Source organism: Hemicordylus capensis, chromosome 2, assembly GCF_027244095.1.
Source record: "Hemicordylus capensis ecotype Gifberg chromosome 2, rHemCap1.1.pri, whole genome shotgun sequence".
NCBI classification, from domain to species: Eukaryota; Metazoa; Chordata; class Lepidosauria; order Squamata; family Cordylidae; genus Hemicordylus; species Hemicordylus capensis.
The window spans coordinates 113,248,307-113,264,696 of NC_069658.1; the positions used below are offsets into that span (position 1 = coordinate 113,248,307).

At 38.9% G+C, this 16,390-nt stretch overlaps 1 protein-coding gene across 42 annotated transcripts in view; it reads right to left on the reverse strand.

Moving 5' to 3' along the window:
- The window catches only part of PTPRD (protein tyrosine phosphatase receptor type D), a 1,992,390-nt gene that overhangs the window by 198,224 nt on the left and 1,777,776 nt on the right, over positions 1 to 16,390 (reverse strand). For all 42 annotated transcript variants that reach the window (XM_053297923.1, XM_053297924.1, XM_053297928.1 and 39 more), the window contains one exon: positions 9,795 to 10,054. In XM_053297923.1, coding sequence (XP_053153898.1) covers positions 9,795 to 10,054 — 260 coding nt within the window. The remainder of the gene's footprint in view (positions 1 to 9,794; positions 10,055 to 16,390) is intronic.

Here is a 16,390-nt window from a genome sequence, read left to right on the forward strand (position 1 = left end):
TTTCACTATAATCTTAATTGATAATTGCCATTTTCACAAGAGCCCACTTCCATCTCAAACATTCATGTATCCACCATCTTGAATTGGGGTGGATGACATTATTAATAATAATAATAATAATAATAATAATAATTATTATTATTATTATTTCTTGTTTACACAGTCAGACAGGTGCTATTGACTGGTTTGTTTTATTCAGACATCAAGTCCTTCCCAAGGACCTGGGATGCCTGAATTTTATTATCAATGTTGTTGCTGTTGTTCTAGATATCGTTGCAAAATATAGGCTGTTCCCAGTAAAGCTGCTTTTTGTAATTGGCTGATGGTGATTTCTGTGGCCCCTATGGTGTTGAGGTGCTCTTCAAGGTCTTTTGGAACTGCACCCAGGGCAACAATTACCACTGGGATTATTTGGGTCTTTTTCTGCCACAGCCTTTCAATTTCAATTTGTAGATCTTTGTATTTGGTGATTTTTTCTATTTCTTTTTCTTCTATTCTGCTATCCCCTGGTATTGCTATGTCGATTATTTTAACTTGTTTTTCTTTCTTCTGGATTACAGCTATATCTGGTGTATTGTGTGGCAGATGTTTGTCTGCTTGTAGGATGATGATGATGATTACATTTATATCCCGCTCTTCCTCCAAGGAGCCCAGAGTGGTGTACTACATACCTGAGTTTCTCTTTCACAACAACCTTATGAAGTAGGTTAGGCTGAGAGAGAAGTGACTGGCCCAGAGTAACCCAGCTAGTTTTATGGCTGAATAGGGATTTGCTCGGGTCTCCCCGGTCCTAGTCCAGCACTCTAACCACTACACCACGCTGGCTATTGAGATGTCCCTAAAAGTCACCACAAGTGTACACAATTTGGTTCAAAATGATTAGGTGGTTAGCATTTGTGCCTCAGATGTTCACACACCCGCCATCATGAATTGGGGTAGATGACATCTTCACAAACTGTGCCACTGAGGTGTCCCTATGTGTCACTACAGCTGTACCAAATTTGGTCCAAATCAGTCCACCAACTGAGAAGTGTGTACACACACATACACACACACCCCTGGGTGATCTCATAAGCTTACTTTCCTTAAGGAAAGTAGGCTAAAAATGGGACATTATTGCATTCACTAATATGGTATAATTGTTTGACACTTTGGTTAATCATAAATCTTGATAATACAGCTTTAAGACCAGACTGTGAACACAAGCCAGAGTGCAATGAAAAGCATGGCTGCTACTTGGAATAGGCTACCTTGTCTTTGTAGGGGGCTTGTATTTTCAACATATACATATATAAAGGTAAAGTGTGCCGTCCAGTCAATTTTGACTCCTGGCACCCACAGAGCCCTGTGGTTTTCTTTGGTAGAATACAGGAGGGGTTTACCATTGCCTCCTCCTGCGCAGTATGAGATGATGCCTTTCAGGTTCTCCCTGCATCACTGTTCCCCAATATAGCTGTTCATACAAGTGAGGATTTGAACTGGCAGCCTTCTGCTTGTTAGTCAAGTATTTCCCCGCTGTGCCACTTAAGGTGGCGACATACACATATACCATATGTGATATAAATGTGATTACATATGGTACACCACATGTAATCACATTTATATCACATAAGGAGCTTCTGTGCTTTTTAATCATGAATTCATGTATATCGCTTTGGTTTGGGACTGTCTGAACTTTATACAGGCCTATAGCTGTTCTTTTTAAAATTGTACCAGCTTTTGAAATTTGTACCAGCTATGTTCTGAGAAAATTCTCGGCAGAAGAGAGGAGGTTGGAGGTGGCTTTAGACAGATACATGGCCAGATACATTGGGGCAAATTACTTACTGTAATTTCTAACGAATAAACCGCAAGAACATAGAAAGGGCTTTTTATGCTGAGCATTAGCCATTAGGTATGGTCAAATGACAGTGAGTTCATATAATCCAAATATTTGATCTATGTAAGTCAGCAATTCATAATTCTTGCACACAAGGCAATATTGATCAATAGTTAATAATTCTAAATGACATTGTTCTAATCAAAATGGATGGTATCTTGTAATTAGATGTGGCCTATCAAAACTTAACAAGGACTCCAAGCCATCCTTCGGGAAGGGCAAGACACTCCTCTATGATAAGGGATTATAAAGGTTTAGGCCATGGATTTAATTGAGAGACCTTTCTCCCCTTGGAGGGACTTTTCCCTTTGGGGGGTACTTTTCTCTCCTTTGGGTGATTTTTCTCCCTCTGTTTCTCCATTATCCCTAGCTTTGGGCTTCAAGCTCTGGCTACAGTTCTTTTGATTTTCCCTTTAATTATTTTCCATTGAATATCCCAAGTTTTGTCTTTTGTATTTGCTGAGACTGCTTTGCTGAGACTAATTTACAGACTGGTTCAGCGTATTTGGTGAGATGCCTGCTGAGTTCCTTAATATGTTTAGTCTTATTAAGATTAGTTTTTCTACCTTATTCTTTTGTAACTCAAATTAAAAATGTTAATTTGATTTCTGTATTGTGTGCTTCACTTTCTGGGGTGTGGGAAAATAGCTGGTCAAGAGCCATTAAACCCATAGCTAAAATCTGGCTACTGGGGGAAATTAGGAATAAAAAAATTCAAACATCTTGTTGGTGAAGGGAGAACTAGCCATTAACTATTTGGAAATTGATTGAAAATAGTAGCTAATTCCTTAAGGAATGTGTTGATCAAATGACTGGTTGGGTAATTATCTGTGTCAGTCAAGGGATAACATCCTGACTAATGCAATGAAGACACAATGGGAGCTGTGTCTTCACTGTGGGAGGCTGCTCTTAACACAGCTGGAGATTTTCCCAACTGCTTTTGCGTTCATGGGTGGGGGGAGGATTTTTAGTGATCTCCTCTGCAAGTGTTCTGTGCCTTCTGGAAATATGTTCCTGAGGCCTGTGAGACCCTCACTGACATATTTTCTGAAGGCACAAGAGAAAGAGCTGAAAAATCACTCCCACTGTCTGCAGAGTACCTTCCTGGCTTTTCCACACTGCCTTAGAATGCCAGCCTGTATATTTGAATTTAAGGAAATAATTATGAAACATACTCCAAATATCAGATTATATATCTATACAGCAGATAAGAATTTTTAGTCAGACCTCTTGTGATTTCCTGATTGTGAAGGACAAGTTAAGAGCCTGCTGTAAGTGCTGCGAAACCTGCCATAAAGGGCTTTTCACCACACAAAAGAGAGGTAAATCATCCATGTTCCAAATGTCTAGAAAGGGAAATGGTTTTGAGGAATTAATTCCTGGAAGGCCTACAGCCTCATCCCCATAAAGTTGAAATATTGTTTGATGGAAAATATATGCTTTTATCATGTAAAGTGACTGAAGCTGTGATGAAATTCTTGGAAAGATCTTTACAGATCCACAAACATGACATTTCCTATGGTCAAAAGTGAAGTTTCTATGGCTCTACTCTTAGGAATTTTCTTTGTCTCCCACTAAAATATCTAAGAGCCTTAACGTTATGTTTATCTCCCATTATCTATGAGCCTCAACCTTCATCTATTCCCAAATTAAAAGTGACTAATCAAGGAAATAAATAAACTTGCAAAACCCACAGCACATAAACATTTTAGTGTGCTAGTGTGTCATGTTTAATCTTATGATCAGCTCAAATAGCTAGAACAATGTTTTAGAACCATCCTAAAACACTGTGGATTTTCTCAAGAGCTAGCTAGAAATTAACAAGGCCTGATTTGAAACCTCCTGGAGAATTTTCTTGGGTCCCCCCCCCCCCCCAATTGAATCCCATGTATAGCTCTCCAATGGAAGATTCGGCTTTCGTACAAGAATGGTTGTATCCTGGCACATTTTCCATTATTTTATAACTGAGGTGTTGTCATGTGTATTTCCTCTAGGTTGCATTGTAGAATGGGATCAGTAATTGGGCAAATACTGAAATGTTGTAGCATATATGACAAGATTATGTAGGGTGGGTGTAAAGATGTGACCTAATAATATGATTTGGTACAAATTGGTTTGCACTGAATTTTAAAGGGGAAAAAAGATGCAAAATGAACACTGCAATAGCATGAACAAATGTGTACATTCCTTATATAAATGTGTACTGCGAGTTTGACAAAAACATTACAATGGTTTTAAAATGTCAGCTATTTTAGAGCTTTTATATTTGATATGTGATTATTTATTAATTCTATAAATTTTCCTAAATTTGAAATCTTTTCTATTACAATCTGTCATATGTTTGGCTGATGAGTTTACATTTCAGTTGAATTCAGCAGAAAACTCTGTGTGGAAAACATTGGGATTCATGTGGAATTGTTTTTTAAAAGGTTATATTGCTACTATCAATCAGGGAAATAGAGAACCACTTTCAAAGATATATGTTGGGAATGTCCAGTAGGGAAGAGCTAGCTAAATGTATTAATCGAGACCTAGGAAAGTGTGTGAAATAGTCTTTTAAAAGTGTTGATATTAGGATGTCAACTTTCTGGAATATAGAGAAGGAAGACAATTGTTAGATAGATTTAAACAGTAAAATGGAGATGAAAAACATGTATATGTAACTTTCAAACCACTGGTTTATTTATTTATTGTTCAATTTTTATTCTACCTTTCATAAGACATCCCAAGGCAGTTTAAAAAACTTAAGATACAATAAAACTCCATTAAAATCACATTTAAAACCTTAAAATCAGTTAAAGAGTAAAAACCTACCCAAATCTGAGTTGGGCTGTTCATGTGTTCACTGGGATCAAGGCCGATCCTGGCGTTGCACCCCCATTAGTCAGAGTTTTTTGAACCTGGGGTTTTACCTGGGTTAAAGGGCATACGCCCTTTACCCCAGGTCGGTGTCATGTGAATGCTCGATAGCCGGTGCACTCATAGAGCCAGGCTCCTAGAGCAAGCAAGAGGTGAAGGCATGCCCTATGTCCTCTTGTAATTCCTCTGCAACTGGTATTCAGAGGCATCCAAACTCTGACTTCTATAGCCATGAAGACTAGTAGCCACTGATAGACCTGTTCTCCATGAATTTGCCTAAACTTCTTTTAAAGCCGTCCAAGCTGATGACGATCACCATATCCCATGGCCGATAATTCCATAGGTTAATTATGCACTGTGTGAAGAAGTACTTCCTTTAGTCAATTCTAAATTTCATGGCAGTTTCATGGGAAACTGAATGTGGAAAAAGTTGGCCTAATGCCCTTATTGTCTTGAAAAAATAAAACAAAACTATAGGTTTTCAATGTGGTCTGGAGACCAGATGGGATAGAGCTGAGCAGGACAGCAAGGTGGGTTTTAACAGAAGCTGCAAAGAAGCTACAGTATATCTCTTTGGCAGTAAAACATGACATTTCATCAGTGTGGTCTTTCTGTCTGGTCTTCATCAGTGTGGTCTTTCTGCGATTACAATCCAAAATAATAATAATAATTCAATTTTCTCCTCACAGTGACCATGTGAGATGTTAGGCTGAAGGACAGTGATTGCCCAAGGTTACCTAGTGATCTTAATGCCTGATCAGGATTTGAATCAGTGACTCCCTTGCCCAAGTACCTAGGAACATAGGAAACTGCCATATACTGAGTCAGACCATTGGTCTATCTAGCCCAGTATTGTCTTCACAGACTGGCAGCGGCTTCTCCAAGGTTGCAGGCAGGAATCTCTCTCAGCCCTAGCTTGGAGAAGCCAGGGAGGGAACTTGAAACCTTCTGCTCTTCCCAGAGAGGCTTCATCCCCTGAGGGGAATATCTTGCAGTACTCACACATCAAGTCTCCCATTCATATGCAACCAGGGCAGACCCTGCTTAGCTATGAGGACAAGTCATGCTTGCTACCACAAGACCAGCTCTACATTTTACCCACTATGCCAAACTTTCAGTCTTTCTTTTGTGTAAAAGGCAAATATGTAGAAATAGGTGTACCCGAAGCAAAAACATATATCTATACCATTCTTCATGATCCCTAAGGATGTGTCTCTAAATTATAACGGTCACTACAATAATATCTCTTATACCTCACTCTTAGTTTCATGAGGAAAGGCAGGGCACAACTGCAACAAATTCTATGCAACGATTACTGTTATTTATACACTGCTTTTCAATACAGATGCTCTCAGAGCACGCCACACAGAAAATGAGTAAGAAGATGGTTCCCTGCCCCCAAAGGGCTCACTATCTAAAAAGAAAAACAAGATAGAAACCAGCAACATCCATTGGAACCACACTATGCTTCCAGTGGATAGGTGGGGCACACTATGCTTCCACTGGAGTTGGATAGGGCCAGTTGCTCTCCTTATGCTATGTATAAAGAGAATCACCACTTTGAAAGGTGCTTCTTTGACCAGTCAGCAAGGGTAAATTCTAGCACTTAATAAGTATGTATTTCCCATTTTTCAAAAGTTCTGAGCAGCTTAGCTCGCTACATTTCTTTTCTTGTTGAGAAAAAAACCCCCTAACTATTTTTATAACAGTGCACCCATGTCCTATTAGCATTTACCTAAAATGCACTATCTTGTCTGCCAGGAATTCCTGTAATTCAGAACTGTGATCACATCACCAGCATATTAATCATGCCATTTGTACATTTTAAAGTGCTGAACACTTAGAAGAGGGTGCTCTTTTCATTCCAAGGGATGACAATTATACTCAGCTCACACATCATAGCAACAGAAATGTAAATTAAGTTTAGAGAAGGTGGGTCACATGAAAACCTCCTTGCAGCTTGCACATAGACATGTAGCTAAGGAATGCTTACGTATTCCTTAGACTGCACAAGTCAACGGGAACCGTTTTCGTGACTCTGACAGATCCCCGTAGCATTCTCAGTAGTACACACCCAGCTCATGCTTAGTCTCTAAACAGAGAAACGCTGGAGCCAAGGCTGTCATGACAGACTGCGGAGAGCTTTGTGAAGATCAGCATAGTCTCCTGGGAACTGCTCTTCATCAGCAGAGCTTCCTGGGAGCGCTCCTCCTTGATCCTGCATGCTGGTGGACAAGCTGTGTTTATTGTGGTGAGGGATGTTCAGAGGCCTTTTTAATTTATTACTTCATATATTCCGGTTCTGATATTATGGCTGATCCCTTAAGAGTGACGGCACAGGCAGCCCTGTCTCCAAAATTTCCAGAACTTATGAGGAAGGTTATTGACAGCTACGCAGGCATTAGCTACTATTGTTTCCCTGTTGCTTTCGAGAAATTGCTTTCCTTCATAAACTTTTTTCATGACCTCCATTTTGTCACGTTTTTCTTTACTTCACTTTGTGACGGCAGCTTTTTTCCTTTCTTTCCATTTGCATCCTGTTAATGGTCTCAAATATCTTTTCATGTCACTCCAGCCTGAATTCCATCATCAGCAATAAAGAAGGGAGCTTCCATTTACAAAGCTTAGAGCATCAAAACTCACCTGAGAAAAGCCAGGTTGCATCCCCAACAATATTTAACAACCTGCTCATTTTCCTCCCCATTTCCTTCGTCACACACATGGGAGTCTTATAGGCAGCAAGAATCACTGCAACCAGAGCAATAACACTTATTGATTGTACTGTGTTTCATGCTTTCCTAGCAACTCTTTATTGTCCATCGTTTTGAATCCCTATTGGCACTGTGCTGTCAGGTCTTTAGTACTATCTTTGTTGTTTAATCTGCACAGAGGCATTTAAGAAGCCTTGTAAACCGTGTTCCAGAAATGTGAACCAAACACATAGCTGCCAAATCCATTTATTACAGAATCACTTCTCAGAGTTAAATCACAACTTGCTATTTTTGAAAATAAAAATCCCCCTTTCTAGACAGTGTCTATGAGAAAGCCTTTGAAAGGAAAGATGTATTAAACTTCTCTTGCCCTACTGATGTGAACTTGTGACAGTGCTATACTGCCAAACATGCCCGACTCTATCCCTGCAGTGTGGTCAAAGAGTGCTTTTGCCAATAGCTAATAAGACCCATGACTTTAATAGAATTTGGAGCCACTTTGCACATTCCAAGAAACTGTGCAAGACACACAAATGTCTCTCCCTCTCTCTTTTCATAGTTCTGCTGTAACACAGAAGAGTAGAGAATTGAACATTGTCCCCACAACTAGGTATGTGAACTCCCCAGTCTGGGACACACATGTTTCTGTGGGATAGAGAAGTCAAACACAGTTTCACCGCTTTGCACATTGCAGCTGAATCATGCGGCAGCGGCAGATGGGGAGGCAAGACCATAGGTCACTCATGCATCATCTATGAGTTCCTCCTTTAACTAAGATTGAAATGAAATGAACCCTCTAGACTGCCACTCCGCAGGCTACAAAGTTGGGAGAGGGCATTTCTGCAATTTGGGGCGCATGAACGGGGGGAAATTGCTCACCTCATTTGCCAGGATGACATTCATGGCCCCCACTGCTTCTGGCCTTTGTTTTTCTTCAATCCTTCCTACCTAGTAGATTCTAGGAAGAAATATATTCTGCTATCCCTGTTTCTTTGACACAACAATGCTTTCAGTCACTGGGGACAAGTTGCTGATACAAGAACCACCGTTCATGTATTTTATTTAGTCCGGTTTAATAGAGGCTGAAACATTTGTGAGAAATTTGATTTGAGTAAATTTAGAGCCACATAACTAAGTCAAAAGGTTCAAGTGGTAATGTAAATCTTACAAATTCAGACCTTACAGTCTGAAACTCTTTTGTATTTTAAACTCTGTAAGTAAATGCAAATGGGAAAGGAGTGTTCCTTTGCTCTCCATACTTAGAGGGACTGATATACCATTTTAAATTTTTAACCATTGTCCTTTTACTGTCAGGTTTTTATTATTATTTTCTTATTATTATGAGCCACCCTGGGAATGGTTTTATTAATGGGTGATACAGATATTTAAATAACAATAACAATAATAGAAATGGATAAATCTCCTGTGAGGTTTCAGCAGACATGTTTTGAGTTCTCCTTGACTGCAAAATTAAAAGCTGAAGCAGTAACTTGGATCCTTTCATAACCCTAAAAGAATTCCTTCCAGCAGTAAGAAAGGAAAGAAAACTAGAAAGGAAAGGAAACTAGAAAATAAGGATATCATCAAGCAGGCAATCAGCCATCCATTGAACAGTCCAGTGACTTGAAATCCCTACTCATTGGCAACAAGTCAGCTATAGAATAATGACATGATGTCATTACTTTGATAAAGCAAAAATAACTTGTTAACTACATCTGTTGGAAATCTACATAGTCTTTAGAAGAAAAATACATTAATAGAAATAAATCTGACAAACAGAAATGCAAACATGCAAAACAAATTAAAAAAAAGAACACTCCTATTATGGGGGCTCATGCTAACAGTTCTACAAGCTTCTACAAACTTCAAAGTGACCTACATATAGGACAAGACTATAAATAGTGAGATAGAAGTTTTCACTCTAAAAATTGATTGTATAAACATGGCTCAAAAGAGAAGAATGTGTCTTCCTTTACAAGGATAAAGAAACATGGAGAAACACACACAGGAGAGTTCACCACACTCCTGGTAATTAACATTATTACCTGTGCAGGGGGGAGTCCCTGGCTTCTAACACCTGTTAATATCTTGAACAACATATGCACTTTAGAGGACTACACATTTTGGGGAGCTATATGAAAATCCAATCATGCAGAAAAGGGAATTTTTTCATAATCATTCTGTAACTACTCAAAATGCTTGCCTTTTCATTGCAGTTCATTGATCTAAGGTTGCAGTCTACAAAAGTAAATGTTTTAAACATAAAGAAGCAGGTCTATAGGAAGCCACACAGATTATTCAATTCATTCTCAAAATGTTGCAAATACTCATGACTTACAACTCACTTTATAGTTTTGTTTGCAGGTACTTCTGGTAATTTCACTGTTACCATCCCATCTACGTTGGTTTTATCAATGAAGAGTGGTTGGGTGCGCAGTACATCTGGTGCAGTCTTTGCTGTCACTCTGTGTTGAAGACCTCCAGCACTATTCCCTCTATTGGTCAGCACAAATGAATAGGACGTCTCAGGCTTTAGGTTGGTGATAAGTTTCTGAGTGGCTCGGCCATCCACCTCCACTGCCATCTTCCCATCATCATAAAGGATCTAAGATTTTGTTTTAAATCAAAGTGTTAGTCATTAAGGTTGTGCATAGCCCAGAGCTTCTGGATGGGGCGGTCTATAAATGTGAATGAATGAATAAATGAATGAAGATGATGATGAAGAAGAAAGGGGGGGGGACTCAAAGAGAAAAACTGACTATCAAATCACTGGATACACACATGGCTATATAGTGAGTAATTTAACTGAAGGCAGAATGTTTCTCTATACTGGAATATGTTATTAGAATATGAATAATGCATAATCTTAAGAACATTAAAAGGCCCTGGGGATAACAACCAAGTGTTTATCTAGTCAGCATTCTATTTCTCACAATGGCCAGGACAGCAAATGGTGGCTGACGTCCTGATTAACAAAGCAAGCATGTGAACATCAGCTAGACAGCAGGACCACCCCCACTGCTTTGTGTGCCCCTGTTACATGCATGTCGTTGTACAACGGAGCAAGTGGCCGCTTCTTCTAGAATACTCTCCTGAGCTCCCGAACCCCTCTGTGACAGTGGAAACATGTCGCTGCCCTCAGTAACATCTGTCTGCTGAGACAGAGAGTTTTGGCAGGGCAGTGAAGTGCTCCAGAAAAAGTGCCTGCTCACTCTGTTAAGCAACAATGCATATTTAACAGAGGCACACAGAGTAGCAAGGTTGATCCCGCTTCATTAGTCAGAATGTCAGCTGATATTTTTATTTATTTTACAAATTTGTGAACGGACCTAAATTTCCATCTCTGGAAACAACAACATCAATGAGATTAAAAATTAAGACCTTAAAACTAAAACCACAATATTAAGTCGTATACAGCCTCTGAACTTGAAGGTAACATTTAGCTATAATGGTTAATAGCTGATGATAGAGACCCCTGCCCCCTGAATTGGTCTAATCCCCTTTTAAAGCCAACTAAGCCAAGAGAGTCATCACAGTTTGTGGCAATGGACTCCAAACATTAATCATGACTTGTGCAAAGAAATACTTTATTTTATCTATCTGTGCTCTACTGCCAATCATTTTCATTGGGTGACTCAAATTCTAGTTTTATGAGAGATATTTTGTTCTATCCAGTTTTCAACATTTATAACTTCATACATCTCTATTATGTCCCCCAATTAGACATCTTTCCTCTACATGAAAAAGCCCCAAATGCTTTAGTCTTTTCTCAAGGGATGATGCCCCAAACTTTAAATGAGTTTGGCTGAAATTCTTAGCACTTTCCCCACAGTATTGTTTTTGAAAATAAACAACTAGAACTGTACACAGTATTCCAAATGCAGATACACCAAATATTTCTATGAAGACCTTATAACATTGGCAATTTGAGTTACTAATAATCCTTAACTTGGGATTTGCCTTTTTCACTGCCACCACACATGCAGATTACTTTTTCACTAATTATTCACAATGATCCCCAAGATATAATTCCTGGTTAGTCACTGGCAGTTCAGACCTCATCAAACAATCATCATCAAGCTAGGATTATTTGACTAATGTACATAACTTCCCACTTACATATATTGAATCCTATTTGCTTTTCTGGTGCCCATTCACTCAGTTTGGAGAAAATTTTCTAACACTATTCACATCTGCTTGAATTTTGGCAATTCTGAATAATTTGGTGCCAAGTATCAGATGTCAATTATCTGCTGAACTTCTGAATAATTTGACTACCTGAGTGTTAATTCATGACTTCAAACAATGTATTAGCAACTTAAATATCACTGGCTCCAGTACAGGTTCCGTAGGGAACCCATGCTTTCTTCCCTCTATTGAAAGAACTGACTGCTTTTTCTAATAATGGGGAAGTTGGATAAATTAAGTCTTTGAGCTTTCTTGGAAAAATCTTGGGTCTTTCTAGTATTTCCCTTAACTTATGATAAATGTATAAACATCTCTCTATGAGCTCCACCCCTTTCCAAGCAAACTGACCCTGGGGAAGGAGTAAGCAGGCAAGTTCTTCTGCAAACTGGAGAGGCCTTGTAGGCCTCACACCTAAAGACTTCCTCCAGGGTGCATGTGACTGGTAGCTTCTTCTTCCAGTCAAATTCATGGAATCACACGTCATAGGAAACTATTTCCAAGTACTACTTTCTAAGTAGTCTGCAGGAAATCCTGAACCCGCTCTGGAATGTTCTGTCTTTAATTATGAAGCCTATAAGATGCTGTCTGTTTCCAGAAAGCCCTTCCTGTTGCTGATTCTCCCACCTTCACAAGTGTAAGTTTGCATTGGAAGACGGGCAGACTGGCAGGGATATCTAGCTAGTGGAGGTATAAATACCACCTAGGCCCAAATCTTAGAGGGACTTTCAGTTCACATAATGAGGGCAGGATTTCTTAGGGGAATGTGGTTTTCAAATTGCCTGAAATCTAACTTGCCCCATCTAAAGTTTTTTTTTTTTTAAATCCATACAAAGATCCATCTTTTATCCCTTAACTGTTACATTTAATCATGAGCCTTTGCTAAGGGAATTTGTCAAATCCTTTTTGGAAGTCCAAGTACATCATATCTACCAAATCATTTTTTTCTATGTGCTTCATTATATTCTTGAAGAACTTTAAAAGGTTGGTATGCCAGAAGTTCCTGTTGAAGAAGCCAAGCTGACTCTTCCAAATGAAGGTTTTGTTCTCCAAGCTTTCTTTTCTTTATCAATTAAATTTCATATATCATTACCTCTGTTTGACTTACTTCTTCAAATGACTTTGCCGAAATAGCAGTTCAGACGGAGATATCTGCCCAATATCTTCCTCAGTGATGACTGATGTAAATAATTCATTTTACTTCTCTGTGATTTCCCTATCTTCCTTCAGTAATTCATTCATAGATTTTTCATACAACAGTCTGACAACCTCCCTTGGCTGGTTTCCTGCTTATGATGTATTTAAATGCATTTTAATTGTTTGTCTTCATGTTTTTAGAAATATATTCAAATTCTCTTTAGACTTGCTTTATTGTCAAGTTATATTAGTTTCGCTAATATTTGTGCTGTTTTTATTCTACTCATTTGAACAAGATTTTAACTAAATGTTTTAAAGCAGCTCTTGCCTTTTCCAGTTTCCTTAATCCTGCTAGTTAAACACACTGACATCCTCTTGGATTTGTTTGTACCTTTTCTAATCTGTAGTACACATTCTACCTGAGGTTTTATTCTCATGGTTTTTAAGTAGCCTCCAAGCATCCTGAAAAGACTTGAACTTCCAAACTTTGGAACTTGAAATTGAACCTTTCAACATTTCTTTTAACTAATTGCTTTTTTTGTTTAAGTTTCCTCTTAAAATTTGTTAATGTAACTGTGTTGGACATCTGTGGCAACTATCCACTTATATATGTCAAATTAGACAACACTGTGATTACTGTTTCTAATTGTTTTTACAACATATCTCACAACAGTTATCATGTGCAGCCCCCCACTACTGGAAAGAGGGCTGTGTGGGGTCTACAAGAAACTTTCAGCATCCTTGTGCTGAAGGCTTTCCTGTGTAGCTGGGTGAGGAGCAATTTTTACCTCTGTCCCCTCCCTCTAAAAGCCTTCTACACTTTAAAAAATCAGTTCCTGAGGGTTGCATGACCCTCAGTCCCTAACAAAGCTAACTCCTTCCTCCCAGCACCATCTTTTCATCCATACACTGGTTCTTTGCAACTCTGCCTTTATATCTGGCCCTGCATGTGGAACAGGTGCCCTTTCAGAAAATGCATCACTGGAGGTCCTGAATGGCAACATCTCATCTAGCAACCTAAGTTTGTCCTCCAAGGATGCATGACTATATTTCTAGGTATTCTTGGTGCTGACATGCCAATAGTTCCTACCTGACATTATTTACCAATCTGTTTAACACAAGATATGACATTTGCAACTCTAGCACCTGAGCAATAACTCACAATGCAGTCAACAGTCAGAAATATACCTCACGTTATTTCTAATTATCAACCCACTACCAGGATCTTCTTCCTCCCATCCACAGAGGCATATACTCAGCATGATATTATATCGGTTCAACAACCAAGAAATGGGCCCCTTCTATGGTATTATTTCCCTTTTCTTCACTATAATGCCCTGCTTCCAGGAAAACTTCATCTGGTGTGACAGCAAACTGCCAGCATGAGAATATAAACAGCCGTTGCTTCTATTTAACACAAATTTTAATAAATGCACATGATGTCTGTATTTCCTGTTAAAATGTTTATAAAGGTTACCTCTCCTTACACAAGTGCACTTGTTTTTCCTCATTCACTCTTCATTTTCAAATGCTTTTTAGCATTTACCTTTCAAAACAGTTCCATTATTGGCCTTGTGCTCTGGTCAGCAAGAACCATTTAAATGTTGGAAGAGAAACTATGAGTAAGTTCATTAACATAAACCTGTGCTCTCCTATTATAGCCAATTGGAGTATAATTCAAGTCACCAGCTAGAAAGGTATGGGAATGAGAAGGCAGGAAAGTAAGCAGGATTGCAAACTTTAAACATTTAGAGCTAGCAGCTGAACTTAAACAATTGTTTTTTGGAATTCATATTATTTGTCTGCCTTCTTATTTTCATTCTTACATAGTGAAGTTTTACTATAAATGAACTCCTATGTGGACATGGATAGAGAGTATAATCGTATTTCTGTATGGTCTACTTATCTGGACTATCGTAAATTGCAAAGTGGTTCAGTGGGAAGGAACTTTTTTGATGCACATAAGATTAGAGCAGAGGAGGAGTACAAAACATTTTGCAGATAGATTTTTTTTAGAGGAAAAGGTGCCAGCTTGAAGAGAAACAGAGACAGAAACTTGAGTGTGTTAATCAGAGGATAAATATTCTTCTCAAAGCCAGTATTTTGAAAAGACTAGCCAAATAGTATTGAATGGGCTTTAATAAAGCTAGGGTTTCCTGTAGCCCAACCTTGGAATCAGTTCCCAATATCAGGGTTGGGCCATGGTAAATAGTGAAGTCATAAGAATTTGGGCATCTTTGAGAATGCACAAAGAAGCAGACCTCGTGACTAAATTACATAGGACAAGATAGTCAATAGGATTAGTTTATCCTGTTAGTCACTGGAACAAGTTAATAGGACAAGTGGTTAAAAAAGATCTAGCATGAGCAATGTCAGCCCTTATATGGCTGCAGTAGTTGTGGGGAAGAATCTGCTGATAATATAGAAGAAGCTGCTGCTTTCCCCCCACTGGTGCTGCATTGTAAACCAGTCCAGTGGGGCAGCAGCGTACCTCTCTGCCACCCCATCCTCTCATTGGACAGGAAGTAAGCAGAAATACCTGTCCCCTTGGCAGACCGGAAAGAACCCGGAAGAACCCGGTGTGGTTCTGAGACCCATAAAGGGCCTCCAACCCGGTTCTAGAATGGGCTAATATTGTCCTGATCATCAAAAAGGAGGATCTGCAAAAGTATAGAGTGTGCTGTTTTGGGTTAATCCATTCCTAGATCCAGGCCAACTTTTGAATAGTGCTTTAGTTACTTTTAGTCATGTCCTGGAGTAGAGGCGAGGCTAACAAACAATCAGCAGCAAGAGCATTGAAAGCAGTCAGTACTTGCATCTCTGTAAATAATATATCATTAACCTATTAATATTCCTGATTCTACTCCAGTGCCTGGTCCTTGCGTGCCACAGCTCTTTCCTTTGGATTCTATATTGGCAACAAGAGTGGCTAAGAACCCCTCCATAAACTAACCAACCAACAAAACTCCTTTCTTAATAACAGAAAGCAACAGAGAAAGGCCTACATTTCTCTGGTTTTTTTGCTTCTACATAGAGAGGACAAAAGGAAGGCAAGGGACAAAAATAAGGACTTATTTTCCTAACCAACCAGGTATTTCTAGTAATTAGAATATAATTCTAATTCGATTATAGAAATTGAAATAATAATAATAATAATAATAATTTCTGTGTCTCTCTCACTTAGAATTCTGACTTTTTTTCATAGAGAAAACACAGTGTGTAACACAAGCTTTTTGTAGCAGCCTGCTTGTGAGTGCAGCAGCCATCTTATCGACTGTAGTCTTAGCACTGCCTGAAGGAGTGGAGTGGCAGCCATTTTGAGTGCTTAATTTATTCAGTGGTACAGCATACTTTTCCAACAGTGATTGGTTCCTCTTCCAGTTTTATGCATTCTGCCTTTGTTGTTATCAATGTGCTTCCTGCTTTTCCTGTATTTGCTGTTCATGACTCCCATTCTACATTGGGACCTAGATGGGACCACTGGCCTGAAAGACTGGAAAATCTATTTCTTGTGATAAAGGAAAATGACCCCACCACCAAGAGGGCAATGCTGTTATATTTTGCAGGCAGTGAAGTTCACCAGATTTCCAAAACATTACCTGATATTGGAAATGGTGAT